This window comes from Hyposmocoma kahamanoa, unplaced genomic scaffold (genome assembly GCF_003589595.1).
Source record: "Hyposmocoma kahamanoa isolate Upper Pololo Valley unplaced genomic scaffold, ASM358959v1 95, whole genome shotgun sequence".
Classification (NCBI taxonomy): Eukaryota; Metazoa; Arthropoda; class Insecta; order Lepidoptera; family Cosmopterigidae; genus Hyposmocoma; species Hyposmocoma kahamanoa.
Genome location: NW_020654972.1, coordinates 7,895,703 through 7,912,219, shown reverse-complemented (window position 1 = coordinate 7,912,219; position 16,517 = coordinate 7,895,703). Strand labels below are relative to the sequence as shown.

The 16,517-nt window shown below is 36.7% G+C and overlaps 1 protein-coding gene across 1 annotated transcript in view; it reads right to left on the bottom strand.

Annotated features, from left to right (window-relative positions):
• LOC113238344 (kinesin light chain-like) overlaps nucleotides 1-16,517 on the bottom strand; it is an 85,132-nt gene that overhangs the window by 38,708 nt on the left and 29,907 nt on the right. Inside the window, exons 3-4 of the mRNA XM_026475184.1 lie at nucleotides 8,717-8,947; nucleotides 8,499-8,599 (exon numbers count right to left, since the gene is read on the bottom strand). Of these exons, the coding sequence (XP_026330969.1) occupies nucleotides 8,499-8,599; nucleotides 8,717-8,947 (332 nt within the window). The remainder of the gene's footprint in view (nucleotides 1-8,498; nucleotides 8,600-8,716; nucleotides 8,948-16,517) is intronic.

Sequence of the window (16,517 nt, the reverse complement as noted above, 5' to 3'; positions counted from 1 at the left end):
AAAAAAAAAAAAAAAAAAAAACCTGTTCATAACAGTTGAAGTGACACTCTAAGCTTTAAATCACAAAGATTTGTTGGGCGCTGCCAATGCGCTCATCAATCGACTTTACTTCATCCCTATAAGTTTGTCATAAAGTCAAATAAAGTGTCACAGGGATACTAGGTTGTGTTTACTAGACAATGTATATTTTATGTATGTCTGAACATGGTGCTTTTACTCCTTTGATATTAACAATTTTTTTTAGTGAAAGTACTCTATAGTTTGTCATTATTCGACGACCTCGGTGGCCCAGCGCACAGTGCGTGGGTTGAAAATGGAATTTTTGGACTTAGGAAATTTTGATTTAAACTTTGACGATTTTCACATATTATATGACTTTAAACGACGTCACGTATCGCCCGCAAGTCGCCGGATGACGTGAGTGTCGTGTGTCGGTCTAGTGAGAACCCTGGTGCACAAATAAATAATAAAGATCAAGTGCTACTAGTAACTACCCGTTAGAAAAACTCGCACGGCTAGAAGATGCTGACACCCGCCTCTTCAGTCCCTTCGAGACAACGGACGTTGCAATACGTCTGAAACGTCGAGGTAATTAAAATATGTTTTACACGTGATAAAATCCGGAATTATTTTCAATCATCTGAATATTTGTTATTAGACATTTTTGCCTAAAATTTATACTTTGGCAGGAAAAAACGTTTTTCCTTTTCCATGGTATGGAACAAAACAAAACCCCATATTGTGTGCCGTGTTTCAGCCAAATCTAAATAGATCAGATCATTAATCTTTCACATGTTGACTATAATCCTAAACTATCAGCACGCCCTTGTTACCCGTTCGCGAGTTATGTGGATTCGAGCTTGAATTAATTATTTATTTAAAATATTTACAAAAATCAATTTTAGTTAATAGCTTTGAATACTCTCCCTTGGATAAAAAGATGTGCGTCAGTAAAAAATTTAATATCTCGTGCATTTTTTATTAAGAAATGTGATAATGAACAGTTTTATTAATACAAGAGTTATTGTTGTTCATTTTTCTTTCTTGTTTATAATATAATGTAATTATAGGTTTTATAGATAACTTTATATATTTTTTATGTTGGTTTTGCGAGGGTTATTATTACAATGGGAAATCTTGTGGTTTTTTTAACTGTATTTTGTATTTTTTATTTCTAAACGGACTGTGTAACCAATGCGTTTATAGTAACTTAATTTCTATTGATGGGAAACTGTTTGCTTGCCAATGTTATTTTAATTGCTATTATGTTATAGTATGAGCTGTTTGTACCCTCTAAGATAAAATAAATTTAAAAAAATGAACATGGCATCTGCTAAATGAAATAGTATGTAATATACCAAATATGCTTATTTAAGAAGAACATAAAAATAATACAAAGATTATTGGTGTGCTATATACTCGTTCGTATTCAAAGAACAAACAAAACGGGGCTAAGGTTAGCCCCGGTCGTGTTTGTTCGACCTTTGTATTAATAATAACACCAAACTAGTGGAGTATATTCACAAAAAAATATATACAATGATAGAAAAACCTCACGGTATAAAATAAAATAATAATATAAACGTTCTATCTTCAACAAAGTTAAAGGTCGAGCACGAAGGCCGCAGCCCTAGGACATCGTGTCGAGAAGGTTGACCTTTGGATGGCTAAACATAATCTCGGTGGAAATAGCTGCCGTATTTGGTAGACTGAAAGTTAATTAGCGAGGAGTTTCGCTTTTGACCCCGAGGGACCAAGGGTTTCTGGCAAAGTCTGGCATTAATCCTCCAAAACCATTCTATACAATTATAGGTGGTTTGGATTAATATTAAACAAACAATCTAGGGTGGTTTACATTATAATTAAATATAACTGATTGGCGATTAATACTATATCAATCAGTCGTGACCATGGGACCTGCAAGGAACCCGATACGTTGGTAATATTAAAAAAAAAATATACTTACGCTGAGATGGACAAACGCTCGGGTTTAAACCCGGCGCTTTGTTAACGCGTAACGAGTAACTACAATTTGTTTGGTGGGGATTTTCGGATGGTTCTAACCAGGGGGTCTACTCTCGATTTCCGTCCGACATCCGTCCGAAACAATTACTGCCAAATAAGCAATACTTGACCAAATGAAAAGACGCGTGATGCGAATGAAGCTTCATTCTTGATACTTGTCTTTTAATTTGTCGAATATTACTTATTTGACAGTAATTGTTTCGGACGGATGTCGGACGGAGATCGAGAGTAGACCCCTGGATTGTTTGCACGGTGAGATTCAAACGATGGCCCAGTTCACATTGTGCCCTGTGTGCCCCTAACACCTGCACGCTTGAGGATTTAATGGCGGTTACTAGTGACGCGGTAGGTACAACAGTATAAAGGTATGCTATCGATACGACAAGAAGATTGTTATAATTATTACTGGTATTATGGTCTCCCAGGGCAAGCGATTATTTTGCGTAAAAGGAGTTTCCCAGGAAACTTGCTGTAAACTAGGTTTAAGTGAATTTAAATAAACCCTTTTTTTGGACGAACAAGTCGTGCGCCTGATGGTAAGCTATCCATAACAATTGCAGTGCTACTCAGAGATTTAAATTGCAAAGATATGAGGGGCACTGCCACTGCGCCCGTCACCCTGGGACATAAGTTGACAAGTCCCATGTGCCCGTAATTTCACCAGCACCAGCACCACTCTTACCCATCCAAACCGGAACGCAGTAATGTTCACATTAGTGTTAGGCGGCAGAAATAGGTAAGGTGGCAGTACTTCCCTGGACGAACTCTTTTGCTGCTATTTATTTATTTACGAACACAAAGAAAATTCCTTCAATCCGGCTGGACTCGAACCAGCGCCCTCGCCGTGGCTGACGCTCTCTCAACTGAGCTACGGAACGAACCAGCAGGCCTTACGAATTTATCTATACGCTTGTTCCAGATCTTTGTTTTTTGTTGTAACAACTTTTTCATCATCATCATAAGAAATCTATGGACGTTTCCTTCACTCAGCCAGGTACCTTTACAGTTACCAGCGGCTGACTAGAGATGTCTCTTTAATAATTGTAATGTATATTTTGACATATCCACGTCGCTTAACGTGGAAATACTGCTGGTAAATAATAAATAATAATAAAATAGTAATTCTACTCTCAGCTATGCTACATAATGAGCCTTACAACCCCCAGGTTATTTGTCGTAGTGGCGGCTTTGAAATACTGTCCTTTTAAAGCGGGATATTTAGGACACGCCTTGTGGAACTCTTTTGACTAGTGGTTACACTGTAGTATCTACGTATACAGGTTGCCCCGGGAATAGCGAACATCAAGTGTTTCATTGTTTAACATTATTCGGAAATCACAAATAAAAATTCTACTTTTCTATACAACATTTTCAAACCATAGTTGAATCAATTTATTTTTAAACATGTTCCCAAGACCACAGCCGTTGCTTTTGATCTGTGTTATTTATATTACTATTTTCGGATCATTCAATCTCATGCCGCAATTTCGATAACAAGTGATGACAACGTAAACAACGGTTCAGTTCCCTTTAAAAGTATTTAAGGTAGGTTTCTGAAGTGTCTACAGAACCTATACAAGAGGTATACTGGCCACTTTCAAGGACCTCTCACGGGAAAACACAAACACAAAACGTTCGTCACATACGTTGACAGTGAATTCGAGCCTTATCGATCTAAGCGTCGTATTCCAGAACTCTACTTAATGCTCAAGTCAGGATTAGAGTATGGTTTAAAGCACTCGAATTCTTACTCAAGTCCCTGCCATTAGGGTCGTATTTCCAGTGCTAGTGCTGCCAGTGCAATCCTGACTAGAGCATTGAATAGAGTTCTAGAATACGACCCTGAGAGTCATAATTAGACTGAGTTTGTATTACATAGCGACGAGATAAAATAACGATTTAACGTTAAGTTATAATCTTAAAAGTTAATTACTATTACATCGTATTTATTATCAAAAATTTGTCAACGCCATCTAGCGGCACTAATGAAGAAATGTCTTTAGGGACATATTCAAACACATTTGTAAAATTTACTTGACAATGGATAACGAAATACTTTGGCTAGTAAATAACGAATCGAGTACAACAAATTAATGTATCATTTGTGTTGAATTAAAATCTTAACTGTCAAGTTTCACGTGCTTGGCCCTACTACTGGAATTCTTATTATAAAATACCCAGTGCAATCATTAAAGCTTATACAGGGTGTAACTTACACCAATTTACATTACTAATTAACTTTACTAAGATTTACTGGAACTGGAAGCCTATCAAAGGTATTTCTTGGACAATCGCGTATCATCTTCAATCACATGTTCACGTAATAACTGACGATATTGTGGTCAAGCGAGCATCTTTTTAACAAAAGGAATAAGGTCGCTTGTTGTACAGTCAAGAGCACGGCAAGCTTGACACTTTGTACTTTGGACCGTTCTTATCGAAACCGGCATAGAGTTGGATTTAAATCTTAAGTGTCCAGCTTGACGTGCTCTTGACCCGGTACAACCGCTTATTAAAATATACTTACTGTAGTATGTTGTCACTGTAATTATTAATATGCCATAAAGAATCATCTATAAAAAAGAATCATCTAACAAATTGGTAACCCATGTAAATATACCACTTTTTTCGAATTTATAGTACATTGTATGACTGGAGCATAGGTGTAACCGCTTCAAGCCCGAGCCGGTTTATTAATGCTCGAATAGAAGTACATACTTTCTATAGACGGTATTGAAATTAAGAAGTCAATTGTATTGAAAAAGTTAGTCACATATTTCATTTCAGGGACTTTGCAGCCCCTCATCACCAATTCTTGATCTATTGTGATTACCACTAATAAGAACATGGAGCCAGGACCAACAGTTACATACATTTATTATAACACCTATCTCCCCCTGGGGTATACAGAATATACTATATATAATACAGCATCTTCACACGCTATTGATTGTTAATACAAGTGTAAAATCACCAACTCAAATATGGTAGCACCTTTTCATTACTCCCTGTATGTCCTCTAGCCATTATCTAGGCGACCTAGATACACAGAAGCTGCGATGCAGTCCTTTATAGTGTGCAATCTAGGACACGCCAAGGGGGTACGTGGGGTGTACAGCGGGTGGCTTCGGATTAACTACGATATACAAATGGTATGCTATTAACTATCTTTTGACGACCTCGAAGGCCCAACATTAATTTAAACCATGGATGCTGGATGAGGACCAATTTGGGAAATAAACTTTTTTAAATTGGTTCTGATCTGGGTGTTTTAAGTAGCGTCCTAAAGTGAATTCCGTTGCTCTGGGACTCGTAGTAAATTCTTTATACCATGCCAGACATGGGCTTGAGTTCCACCCCTATATTGTCGATATTCCAAAGATTCGCACTAAGCGTTACTCTTCCATATTTATATGGTAAACGGCTATGGAGTGCAATTCCCTGCCTGCAGACTTATTCCCTGAACGTTATAACTTGGACCTTTTCAACGCGAGAGCGAATAGGCATTATTTATGTGTGCATGCTGTATCGTCGACCTCAACGTTACTTTCCACTAGGTGAAATGGAGGTATTTGACCTCCTCACTTATATATTTTATGAAAAAAATATATATTTAGGAAATGAAACTACTTTTCCGGATTTAAATCGCGTATATTTTTTTGTCAAACAAACCGACGTTTCGGGCCCTTTACAGGTCCCATGGTCACAGTTGACTGGGACCTGTGAAGGGCCCAAAACGTCGGTTTGTTTGAAAAAACAATTATACGCGATTTAAACCCGGGAAAATAGTTTCATTTCCTATGTGTAACAATCGCGAAAACCTAAGAATTCGATAAAATATATATTAATTCACTCATCGAAAAATTTGACTGTCACTTAAAATTGTTGCTGAACTCATTGTGCTCGATAGGCCCAGGTGTAATTAATATAATCATGATTCAATCAAGAAGAATGATTGATTCCATTAAGCTCCACTTGATACGGGTCTAATTTTTCGTCAGTACAAATGTTAAATCCAAAATAAAACAACAATCAATAATAATATCACAGAGCAGCGCACCAACGTGGTAGTAATTTTATATTTTCATCGAATGTGTAATCCTATAAGATATAGGACACGGTTCACCGCAAACAAACCACAGAACATATCAGTGTGTATTTGTCATGTGGCGGACATCACGTTTTCTGAACAATAGAATTAAGGTTATAATATATTGAACATGTTTAAGATAAAGTAAACAACAACAAAGACATTTTATTTCGTTATCGAGTTCTTAGGTTTTCGATCGCTACACATTGGAACAAAAAAGATTATTTAGGCTCTAAAATTACCAATATATTATACAACAATAACACGCGATATCGAGCTTAAAAATTCACTATTGAACATATTTTGAGGTACGCTAGAAAAAGGTTGAATTATGATAACAATGTTCATATGAAAATTAAGGCCCTAACATATAACTGAACGTTTAATTTGAAAAAATAATTACTTCAACCCGCTTATTCCCAGTCATCATCACTGACTAGATTTATTCCCACTGGCAACAAATGGGAAAAAATCCATGTTACTAGGTGGCGACAAACGAGGTAAAAAAATCTCAGTTTTGGTGATTTTAATCGTCAACAACTGGGAAAAACATCCATAGTTACCAAGTGGCGACAAATGGGATAAAAAGATCTGTTGTTGCCTCTGGCAACAAATGGAATTTAAAATATCCCAGTAGTTCCCAGTGGAATAAAAATCCCAATTAATGTTTGTTTATTGCCGCTATCGAAAGGGAATAAAATAAAATTCGAGTTTAATGATAAATTACACATTCCATTTGTCGCCAGTGGAAATCAATAGTCACATGGAGTTTTGTTTCCGTATGTCACCACCTGGTAACATATGGGTCTTATTTCACATTTGTCACCAGTGACAACAAAGCCAGTGGTGACGACTGGAAATAAGCGCTTCAAACGTCTTTTAATTTCTACGTTCTAACATAGTTGGCCAATGGTTCATAAGCACGTTATAACAATTCAATCTTTTTTAGCGTTCCTCTAAATATGTCCATGAGTATAATTTCATTTCGAATATTTATTTACTGTAAACAAAGGAAAATTATATAAATATTACATTGATAAATGAGACTAAAAGTTAACTCACTACCTTAAACGAGATAGTGGAGTCATTACTAGGTCACTAGACCTGTGCCCTGTGCTACAGATTTTCGGGCTCCCATCCGTTCCAGTTTCGATTTTATTGTGTTGCGATCGTCATCCCACCTTTTTATCATCATGTTTTCTGGTTCCTGGCCACTTACTTTTAAAACTTTTAATCGTTCTCCAATTATTTTTCTTCGTCATTCTTTCTTTAAATTCTCGGATAGAAAAGACGTGTTCTCCAATCATGTAAATCTAACTGCTTATAAAGCAGCAACACAGGCCCTTTTAGGGTATCTGTCTACTTTATATTCATCCATAAGCATATCAGTATGTAATTTAAGTAAGGGAAGTGTTTTTATAGCATTGTACCTATGTTTTATACCATTGTTTTTTGTTACAGACTTTCTTCTGCTTTTCCCTCACCTATTCCCTATACTGCCTTACCTATTTCTGCCGCCACGCAGTAATGTTAGAAATATTGCGTTCCGGTTTTGAAAGGTATGGGTGCTGGTGATATTACAGGCACATGGGACTTGTCAACTTATGTCTCAGCGTGACGGGCAGAGTGGCAGTGCCCCTCAGATCTTTGCGATTTAAACCTCTGAGTGGACAGCAACTGTTATGGACAGGCGTGTGGCTTACCATCAGGCAGACATCGTCCCGTCACTTGATATTATAAAAAAAAACCTACAACAAAATTCATGTGGAAGTATGTAACCAGAAATAGAGACGAAAAACCTCTGCCAAATCATTACGATGACAACTGCGCTCCAATTGGCCAGCCCGAATTCGAAACAATTACAACAAATAACAAAAAGAACGACGGGTCTCGTCAATTGTTTCATTTCAAAACGACCAGTATAACTTGAGATTTGCTATAATGGACTAAATTCAAAATTACATACATATTTAATTACCGATGAAATGTGATTCCGTTTGTTTTGTAATTAGATGTTTTACTGTTTTTAACAGGCCACCGAATGGAACTGTTCCCCATTGTTAGTGATATTATCTTTAATACTATAAATACAAAATATTTTTAGAATATACGGAAACGTACACGCAGGTCAGTTGTTGGCGCTGTACTATTTCAGCTTTCTAATTTGTGATTCCAGTGCAAACGAGAGTTGACATTTAAAAGGGATATAAGGCCCATTTGCCTGATGAGTTGCCTGGAATGGATGGCCCTTATTTCTGGTGATATACTCGATGGGAAATGTAACTGCAAATGTTAGTGCATAGTAGAGGGCGCCACGAAATTGGTTGCATCTGGGCGTTACATGGGCTAGCGCTGGCGCGGCGAGGGACACATGAGCAAGTACTTCGTGGACTGTGTTGGAGTACATCCATATACACATCCTGTCTCTGCAGAGAACTATCTGGTTGCGAAAACACCGCGGATGGTAACTTGGTGGTAGTTGTCCTTAATGGATGATGAAACCAGGAATAAAAAGCATACGATATACACTTCTGGTGTTTGTTTCCCGAAAACATTTAAAAAAATATCGTCGAAATGGTAAAAATAAACAAATTAACTTGCGTAACACTCACTTGCGCTTCACCAAGCCCCAGCTCAATGGCATCAATGCTCTTCCTAACAAGCGCGGCTTTCTCATTCTCGTGGTCAGCGGCGGCGGGTCCAGCGAGCCCTGCCAACAGCTGAGCGTGCTCGGCCCGAAGTGCCTCGAGCCCAGCCGCCACGGTGCGCGCGCCCGCTACCAGCTCCTCCTGCGACATCGCCGTCATCCTGCCCAGCGATTCGATCTTCTTTCTGAAATAATAAAATCAGTTTGTTAAAGATTATATATCACATTTTATTGCCTATAACTAACATTCTTAGAACTTCGTCATGACCGATACTTCCAATTTAAAAAAAATTTCAGAATAATCACGAGGAAATTATTTGAAAGTCAAATAATGTTTGTTTCATAGGTAAGCATTTTACACTTCAAATCGTTATACTGATTTTATACTCTACTGCTCATTCGTAAGATGAAGAATATGAGCGAGAAACTCTAAGGGTTGCTCTTTGTAAAAATACATTTGAATGCATTTATCATTACAATACGTAATTTAAACATCTTTATTTCGGAACGATTGCTCTAAATGCTTTATCTAACGTAGTTCCCCTCATGCTAGTACTGGAGAAGTTTGCCGCTTAGGTGCCCCTACAGATACAGGCTAGACGAACAAACAAAAGATGTGCCCCAGTAGAACTGCAGTAAAGTTTTTGTGGTGTCCCAATGGGTTTTGGAGTCGAAAAATGTGGAGGATAAAAGGTTTACAGAATTTTCTGCGGAATATTTAATTTCTTTTATAAGACATTGTTACACCTTTTAAAAGACATTACCTATATACAAGACAGTTTATATAAAGTAAGATTTTTTTATATAAGCAACATTGACTTACAAATAAATGGACGACGGGTCTAATACAAAAACCACGAAAAAGATGTCCGAAGTCAACCTATTTAAACGTAGTGACATGTAAAGGAATATGAAAAAGCTAAAACGTTGAATTTAAATTGTAACGTCATCGCAGTACTGCCTAATTTAGCTTGCTTCGATGTCAGTCGAACAAACGAAGACTAAAGCGTGAATGACGCTCTGTATACGATTTTAACGCCCTATAAGTTCGGACACTTTTTAGCACGGACCCGATGTCCATATAATTGTAAGTCAATGATAAGCAAATTCTTTTTTTCTTTGAAAGTTATTTTGGCAACTTCCGAAATAGAATTAAAAAGTAAATAGAACTAAAAAACATCGCTACAAAAGTGTAATTTTAAATTTGTCAAATTACCTACAAGCCAAAAGTGCTTTTGAACTATCCCATGAGAGCTAATTCATCGAAGCATTTTTGCTGAACGATTCAATAACCATTATGTAGAAATATCATTTGTGCCGATCAATGGCATCAGCTATAACGGCTCTCTATTGTATTTCTACAGGGTGATAAAAACGAAATCTACACGTTTTACAAAAAAATATCGAACGAAGTAAACGGTTGGTACATTCTAATCGGTGGAGGTGTCCACATTAGCACCGAGATTTATAAAACGAATTTTTACGTCGACTAACGGCCGCTTTCTATACCTATATAATCTCTCAATATCATTAAATTGCTATCAAAGCTTGAATAATCAATCCAAATACTATTTTTACTATTTCAATAACCGATCGATGGATCGTTATTCCGATCTTTTGTTTCAATTAATCCGTGGGATGGCATTTTTAGATTGACATTTGTATGGCAGTGACAGTTGTCCGCTTTCAATATCCGATCCATAGGTTTGACAAATCGGATTTTGAATGTGTTCGATCTATAAATAGCGATCCTCCAATTTTTACCGATTGCACAGTGTAATAGTGTGAAAATGGAAGTTATTTCAAGTGATAGCGACTGTGTTCTTGAACAATTTGATCAGTTATCAGACTGGTATAATAGAGACAGGGAATAAAAGCAACCTGTGTCCTCAAGAACGTTTAGGCGTATAAACTTCATGGCAAGTTTAACTGACGCTGAGTTTACATTCACATTTAGGCTGAACAAAATATCAGTTGAATTTGTTTTAAATGAAATAAAGCCATTTATCAAAGTCAAATCAAAATGGTATTTTTATAATTTAGATTATTTATCACGTCACGAATACGAACAAATATCAACAAAACATAAATTGACGCTCGCTTTATATTTTTCCATCCTCTAGGGCCTCTCTCTCTAGGCTTCCTCGAAAATTCATGTCATTCTATCACCTACTTACGGTTTAAATATTTTATACTTCAAAGTTTGCAATTAATTTATATTTTTGACAAAAACAATCACAAGTATAAATAAATTAATCTTAGAAACATAACCACCATTTTATTCACTAATTCATGTAATGAACTTCACTCCAATTGACCAATCCTTTTTTTTAAGGACGCTAGAGCCGAGATAGACATATTGAAATACAGATCCGGCAGCGATCGGTCGATAGAATAAAATCTGGATAGAAAACAATTTTACATTCAGGATCAAATATAGAAAGCGGCAGTAAAAAATGGCCATATTTAAAAAACGTACTTTGCCTCATGTTGCGAATCGCCGTGGTCGCTACTTATCTCTTTTGTATATATATTTTGTATACACTTTTTAAGTTTAATTTTATATTGGAATATATTGAAATTCTAAAGGATGGCGAAAGTTGACCAAATAATTATAAAGTGGATTTTGCTAGTATAACTTTAAGTTCTAGTTTATGCTTAGTTATCAATATATTTTTAGAAGTCGGGAATAAAAAAATTGTAAAACAATGTATTTTAGAATAAATGCAAGAACAAAACGCAATTGATACCATAGACTACGTAACGTTCTTGTACGTACATTTCATTTTAAGCATGATTGAATGTTTATCTACCTAAAGTATTGGTTATTTTATGGTACACACATGAAACATTAAAGTTATAAAATACCTAATCAAATAATCAATTAAAAAGTAATGACATAAAGTAACAAATAAAACACAATGTGACAAAAATGTTTAGACAATATTTAAATGAGAGATAAGAAAGTCAGCACAGGAACGTTTTGACAAGAGACCTCTTACCAATGTATAATATTCTGATGTACGTATATATATACATGTCTTAAGCCAAACGATGGACTCTGATACATTCAAATACAAACAGTTTTTGCTAAGCAAGGAATGACAAAAGTTGACAAAATGCAATATTGTATAAAGAAACGTGTACGAAATTGTTTTACAAATGAAACGTAGAGAGCGGACCTCGTTTTTAAATTGTATATGAAACACAATGGGCTATATCGGGTGCAAATAAATTAAAAATTTTAAATTATATACAAACGTACACCAACGACGTAGTATACCTAGAATCGATTGCGCTACTGAGCGACAAAAAAGCAGTGTAAATGTAATTGTAAATTATCAATTAGGTCACAAAACTGCACTTTAAGAATACATGTCTCCGTAGATTTTACGCAAAAGAATGGCATTACTAATGGTCAGAGTGCAGGGCAACACCAACAGTCTTCTCATGCTGATGATAAGTAGAGAAAATGGATAGCTCAATCCTCAATCAATGGATGTCAATAAGTCATCATCAGCGTATCACAGTCCACAGTTCGATATAGTCTATAGTTCACTCCCAGTGATCGCCATTTCGCCAATTTCTTAGTTTATCGCATCCATCTGCTCCACCTGGCCAGAGGGCTCCTCTTACACTACTAAAAACCAATATGTCTCATCGGTTATCGATTTTTCGACAGATATGGCCAGTCCACTGCAACTTCAGCACGTCGCAACTGCCAAATGAACACTTCATTCTACTAACATAGTTTCTAAGTACCTATTAACGCTAAATGGGATTGTAATTGTGTGTGCTGTATAAGTCGGAAATAAATTCTGTGTCTTATTTTTTTGCAATCTGTATTGATAAATAAAATTTTCTCAATACGATACTTTGGGGAAGAAAGGTTGAAAAAGGCAATTTGACAACTGTGCTTATGTGGTCGAGTGAATTTTTCTAGTTCTTTCAATTTGTTTCGTCAAAGAAACATTTTTCACTAAAAAAAGGTGGTATTTACGTAAACATAGTTATAAAAATAAAAAAGGATATGAACAAAACCTTTGTAATTTGGCTTTTACGCCTTTCGTAATCGAAATATCGATACATTCTCCTATACGAAAGAGGACGTTGCGAAAGTGCTATATAGGATGCATGTGTCATGAGAATCGAGCGTGGGACAACCGCATTCCGGACACGGGCACCGGGATCATACCCATTTTTCCGGTTCACTGGCTTTAGGTTGGCGGAGATTGAGTGCGCATTTTATAAATTGTCAGTTCAGGTTGATGGGATTTTTGTTGGCAGATTGCTGGATTAAAATGTTTAATCGTCAACACGTTTAACTGCACCTTTCCAATAGACATTTATTAACGTTGTTATCTTCAAAAATACTTGACAAATATCAAGCCGTAAAAGGGTCGGTCCACAAGATTTATCGTAAGAGATGATAAAAGAGGTAAAGAGAGGCTGTAAGAAATAATAATATGATGTAAAAAAGTACAATTATTATAACACTCCGAATAAAAGTAACTGACACAAGATTTGTGCGCACGTCCTCTTGTTTCAAGAGTAATCACAGATCGACCAAACACAAGAATAGTGAAGGAAGGAAACGGGAATTCGAGAACGATTCAAAATTTTAAAAACACGTGACAAGGAACAAGAAAGGAGGATAAAAAGATGGGACGAGGGTGGAAGAGGTCAGCATCGTCACAAATTTAACTCCTCGCTCTTAAATCGAGAATATCGAGAATCTAAACTCGTAAAGATACCGTAAAAAAACCTATTAGACGTCTAATTTCATGTCAAAGTGCTTGACTTTAGATATTTTTGTGTGCGTCATAAATAAGTATATAAAATAAAATACATGTATATAGGTGAGTGCTCAGATGAGCTTTTGGAACTGCTAACACTGTCACGTTTCACCTATCGCACTACCTGCAAAAGCGGTAGAACCCAACCCCACATCCTCGATTTGATATTTATGACCAAGCGGGTATCACGTTCGTTCCTTCCTGGAACTTGTAAGATGTAAAATGGGCTTCTTAGGGTTTCCTTTGTACACATAGGGTTTTCATGGGAAATGCCCACGGGTGGCGATGACCACTTCCCATGAAGTGGCTTGTCTGGTCGTGTGTTGCCTATTTTAAGTAATACATTTAAAAATCGATACACGTAAATATACCTTATATAATGTAGTTTTAAGGGACATACACCAAGTACCGTACTCTATATGTAATTCGGAAGCGACCGTAAAATAATCTTTACTTGCGAACTGACACAAAACTCTCCTACGGGATCCAGTTTTTCATAATTTTAGGGTAAGCACTTAGAAAAAAATTTGGCCTTAAACAAGACAAGACACTCGGCCTTTGTCTACTGTATATTTATATTAAAAAATACACTAACTATGTTCACTATAACGCGACACAATGACATAAAAACTTATTAAAGATAAGTGACCAAGCGTTTTATATGATATTTTATTAATGTTCGTACGCTTAGAGTACATGAAACTGTGAACCTTTGTAATAAAGTTGGAAACATAATATACAGTCGAATTCAACCTTAAATCTTTTATGGAATAGCTCAGGACTTTCCGAAATGGCAATAGTTCCTGAATAAATGTAACCGCTTCTTTTATCGACTCCGAAGTAAACTTGAGACTATTCATTCAATTCACATTATGTATACATTGGAATTTCAATGTTGAAACTTCAAACTTGTTTATTTTATTATATAGTTTATTTATTAGTATATTAGTATATAGTTTATTTCTTATCGCATTTTACCAGTCTAGAGTCAGCTCTACATGTTAGGGAGTCACCACACTTACCGATACGGAATCGCATTCAGCCGGACAGAAAAAACTTTATGTACTTGTAATAAGAGCGCAAAAGACGTTATGACTTTCGCATCGGCGATCCAAACGAAACGATACGCGTAACGTCTTCTAACATTAGCGCTAGCTTTTTTTTTTATATCAAGTGACGGGATGAATAAGATCGCTAGGGCTAGCACGACAGGGCGCGACTTGCGCGAGAGCGACATAAAGTGCGGGATCTCCATGCGAGAATAGCAGTACCTCGCGCTTCAGTCGCTCTAGCGCAAGTTGTACTACCTCGACTGGTACTAAGCGACATGCCTACGTATAACAATTGCGGTGCTACTCAAAACTTACAATCGCAGAGACCTAAGACACTGCTTCTGCGCCCATCATCCTGTGACATGATGTTGACAAGTCCCATGTGCCTATAGTTTCATCACCATATTCGTTCAAAACCGGAATGCAGTAATGCTCACATTTCCGCTTGGTGGCAGAAATAGACATGGTGACAGTACTTCCCTGGATAAACTCTTTTACAACAAGCTCTACAGCTATAGTTTAATTACTCTTGCAATTAACAAACAATTGAAGACTAATCACCGGTGTTTGTAACAACCGAAGGACAGTAAAAACATAATATAAAATCTCATCATTCATTCCAAAAAATTACTTAACACCTTTCCAAGAAATTTGACTTAGGATGCACAATCAGCATTCCAGGCATTGCATACAAGGTTTGGTACGATTTTATCGACCAATGAATGCAATATCACTGACTCATCCCCCCCACTTCGCTCTCTTCGCATCTGTTTGTAATTAATCTTTCTAAAATGACATATGTCACTAAAGCCAATATATAAAAACAGCTTCTAAGTGCGTATCGGCTGAGATGTCACTCTACCGGAAACGCTTCTGAAGCTCTCTTGTATTAGGTAATATACTATAATCGTCGTTATCTTGGATTGTAAAGCGCCAGAAAGCGTCTGTACAAATCTTTATATTCGTGTAATAGCCAGGGTTTCAATGGCATCACCATTACATCCGGGTTTATGGCTTCTAACTAAAAACTATTGCAGCAAATTTTTGATAATTCTTTTGCTCTGACTGTTGTATTATATGTTTTGTATTATAGCTTGGTAAAGAATCAAAAATAAGATTTTAGTAAATGGACTTTGGAACAGCTCCGACTGTTGTGGCGGTCGAGCTGGGAGTAACCGTGGTACGAAAACAAAATGAGAAAGTGAAGGAAGATGGAACAATTCAAATTTAAAATTTAAATGCAATTAAAATAAAAAAAATGATAAGATACAAGAGGAGAGAAGCGATACAAAGAGGTGAGATGACGGTGTAAGGAGGTCACACCGTCACAGTACTATCTCAAGTGACCAAACGAAACGACACGTTATAACGAAATTGAGAAAGACAATACAAAATTCTAGGGTAGTACTGCCACCTTACCTGTTTCTGCCGCCAAGCAGTATTGTTAGCATTACTGCGTTCTGATATTGAAGGGTAAGGGTGCTGGTGAAATAATAGGCACATGGGACTTGCCAACTTATGTCACAGGGTGACGGGCGCAGGAGCAATGCCCCTCAGATCTTAAAGCTCTGAGTTGCACTGCAGCTGTTATGGATAGACGTGTAGTATTAAACATTTGTATGTGTTATATTTAATATAAAAAAGTAAGAGACTTAAGTAAAATCTTAATATCGATCCCGCACTCGAGATGAATTTATTAATGTGGGCCTAAAACAGTCTACATCCACGAACCTTTTTTATAAGAAATAATTATCACTTGAGGATTTCATGTGAATCCAATAAGCCTCAATTTACAAATCCCTACAGTGGTTAAATCCCTAAGCAGCTATGCAAACGGGCGTTCGTGAAACGCACGATTGCATCGCTACACTTGCGATTAACAGGCGATAGCATCGATGCAAACCCGC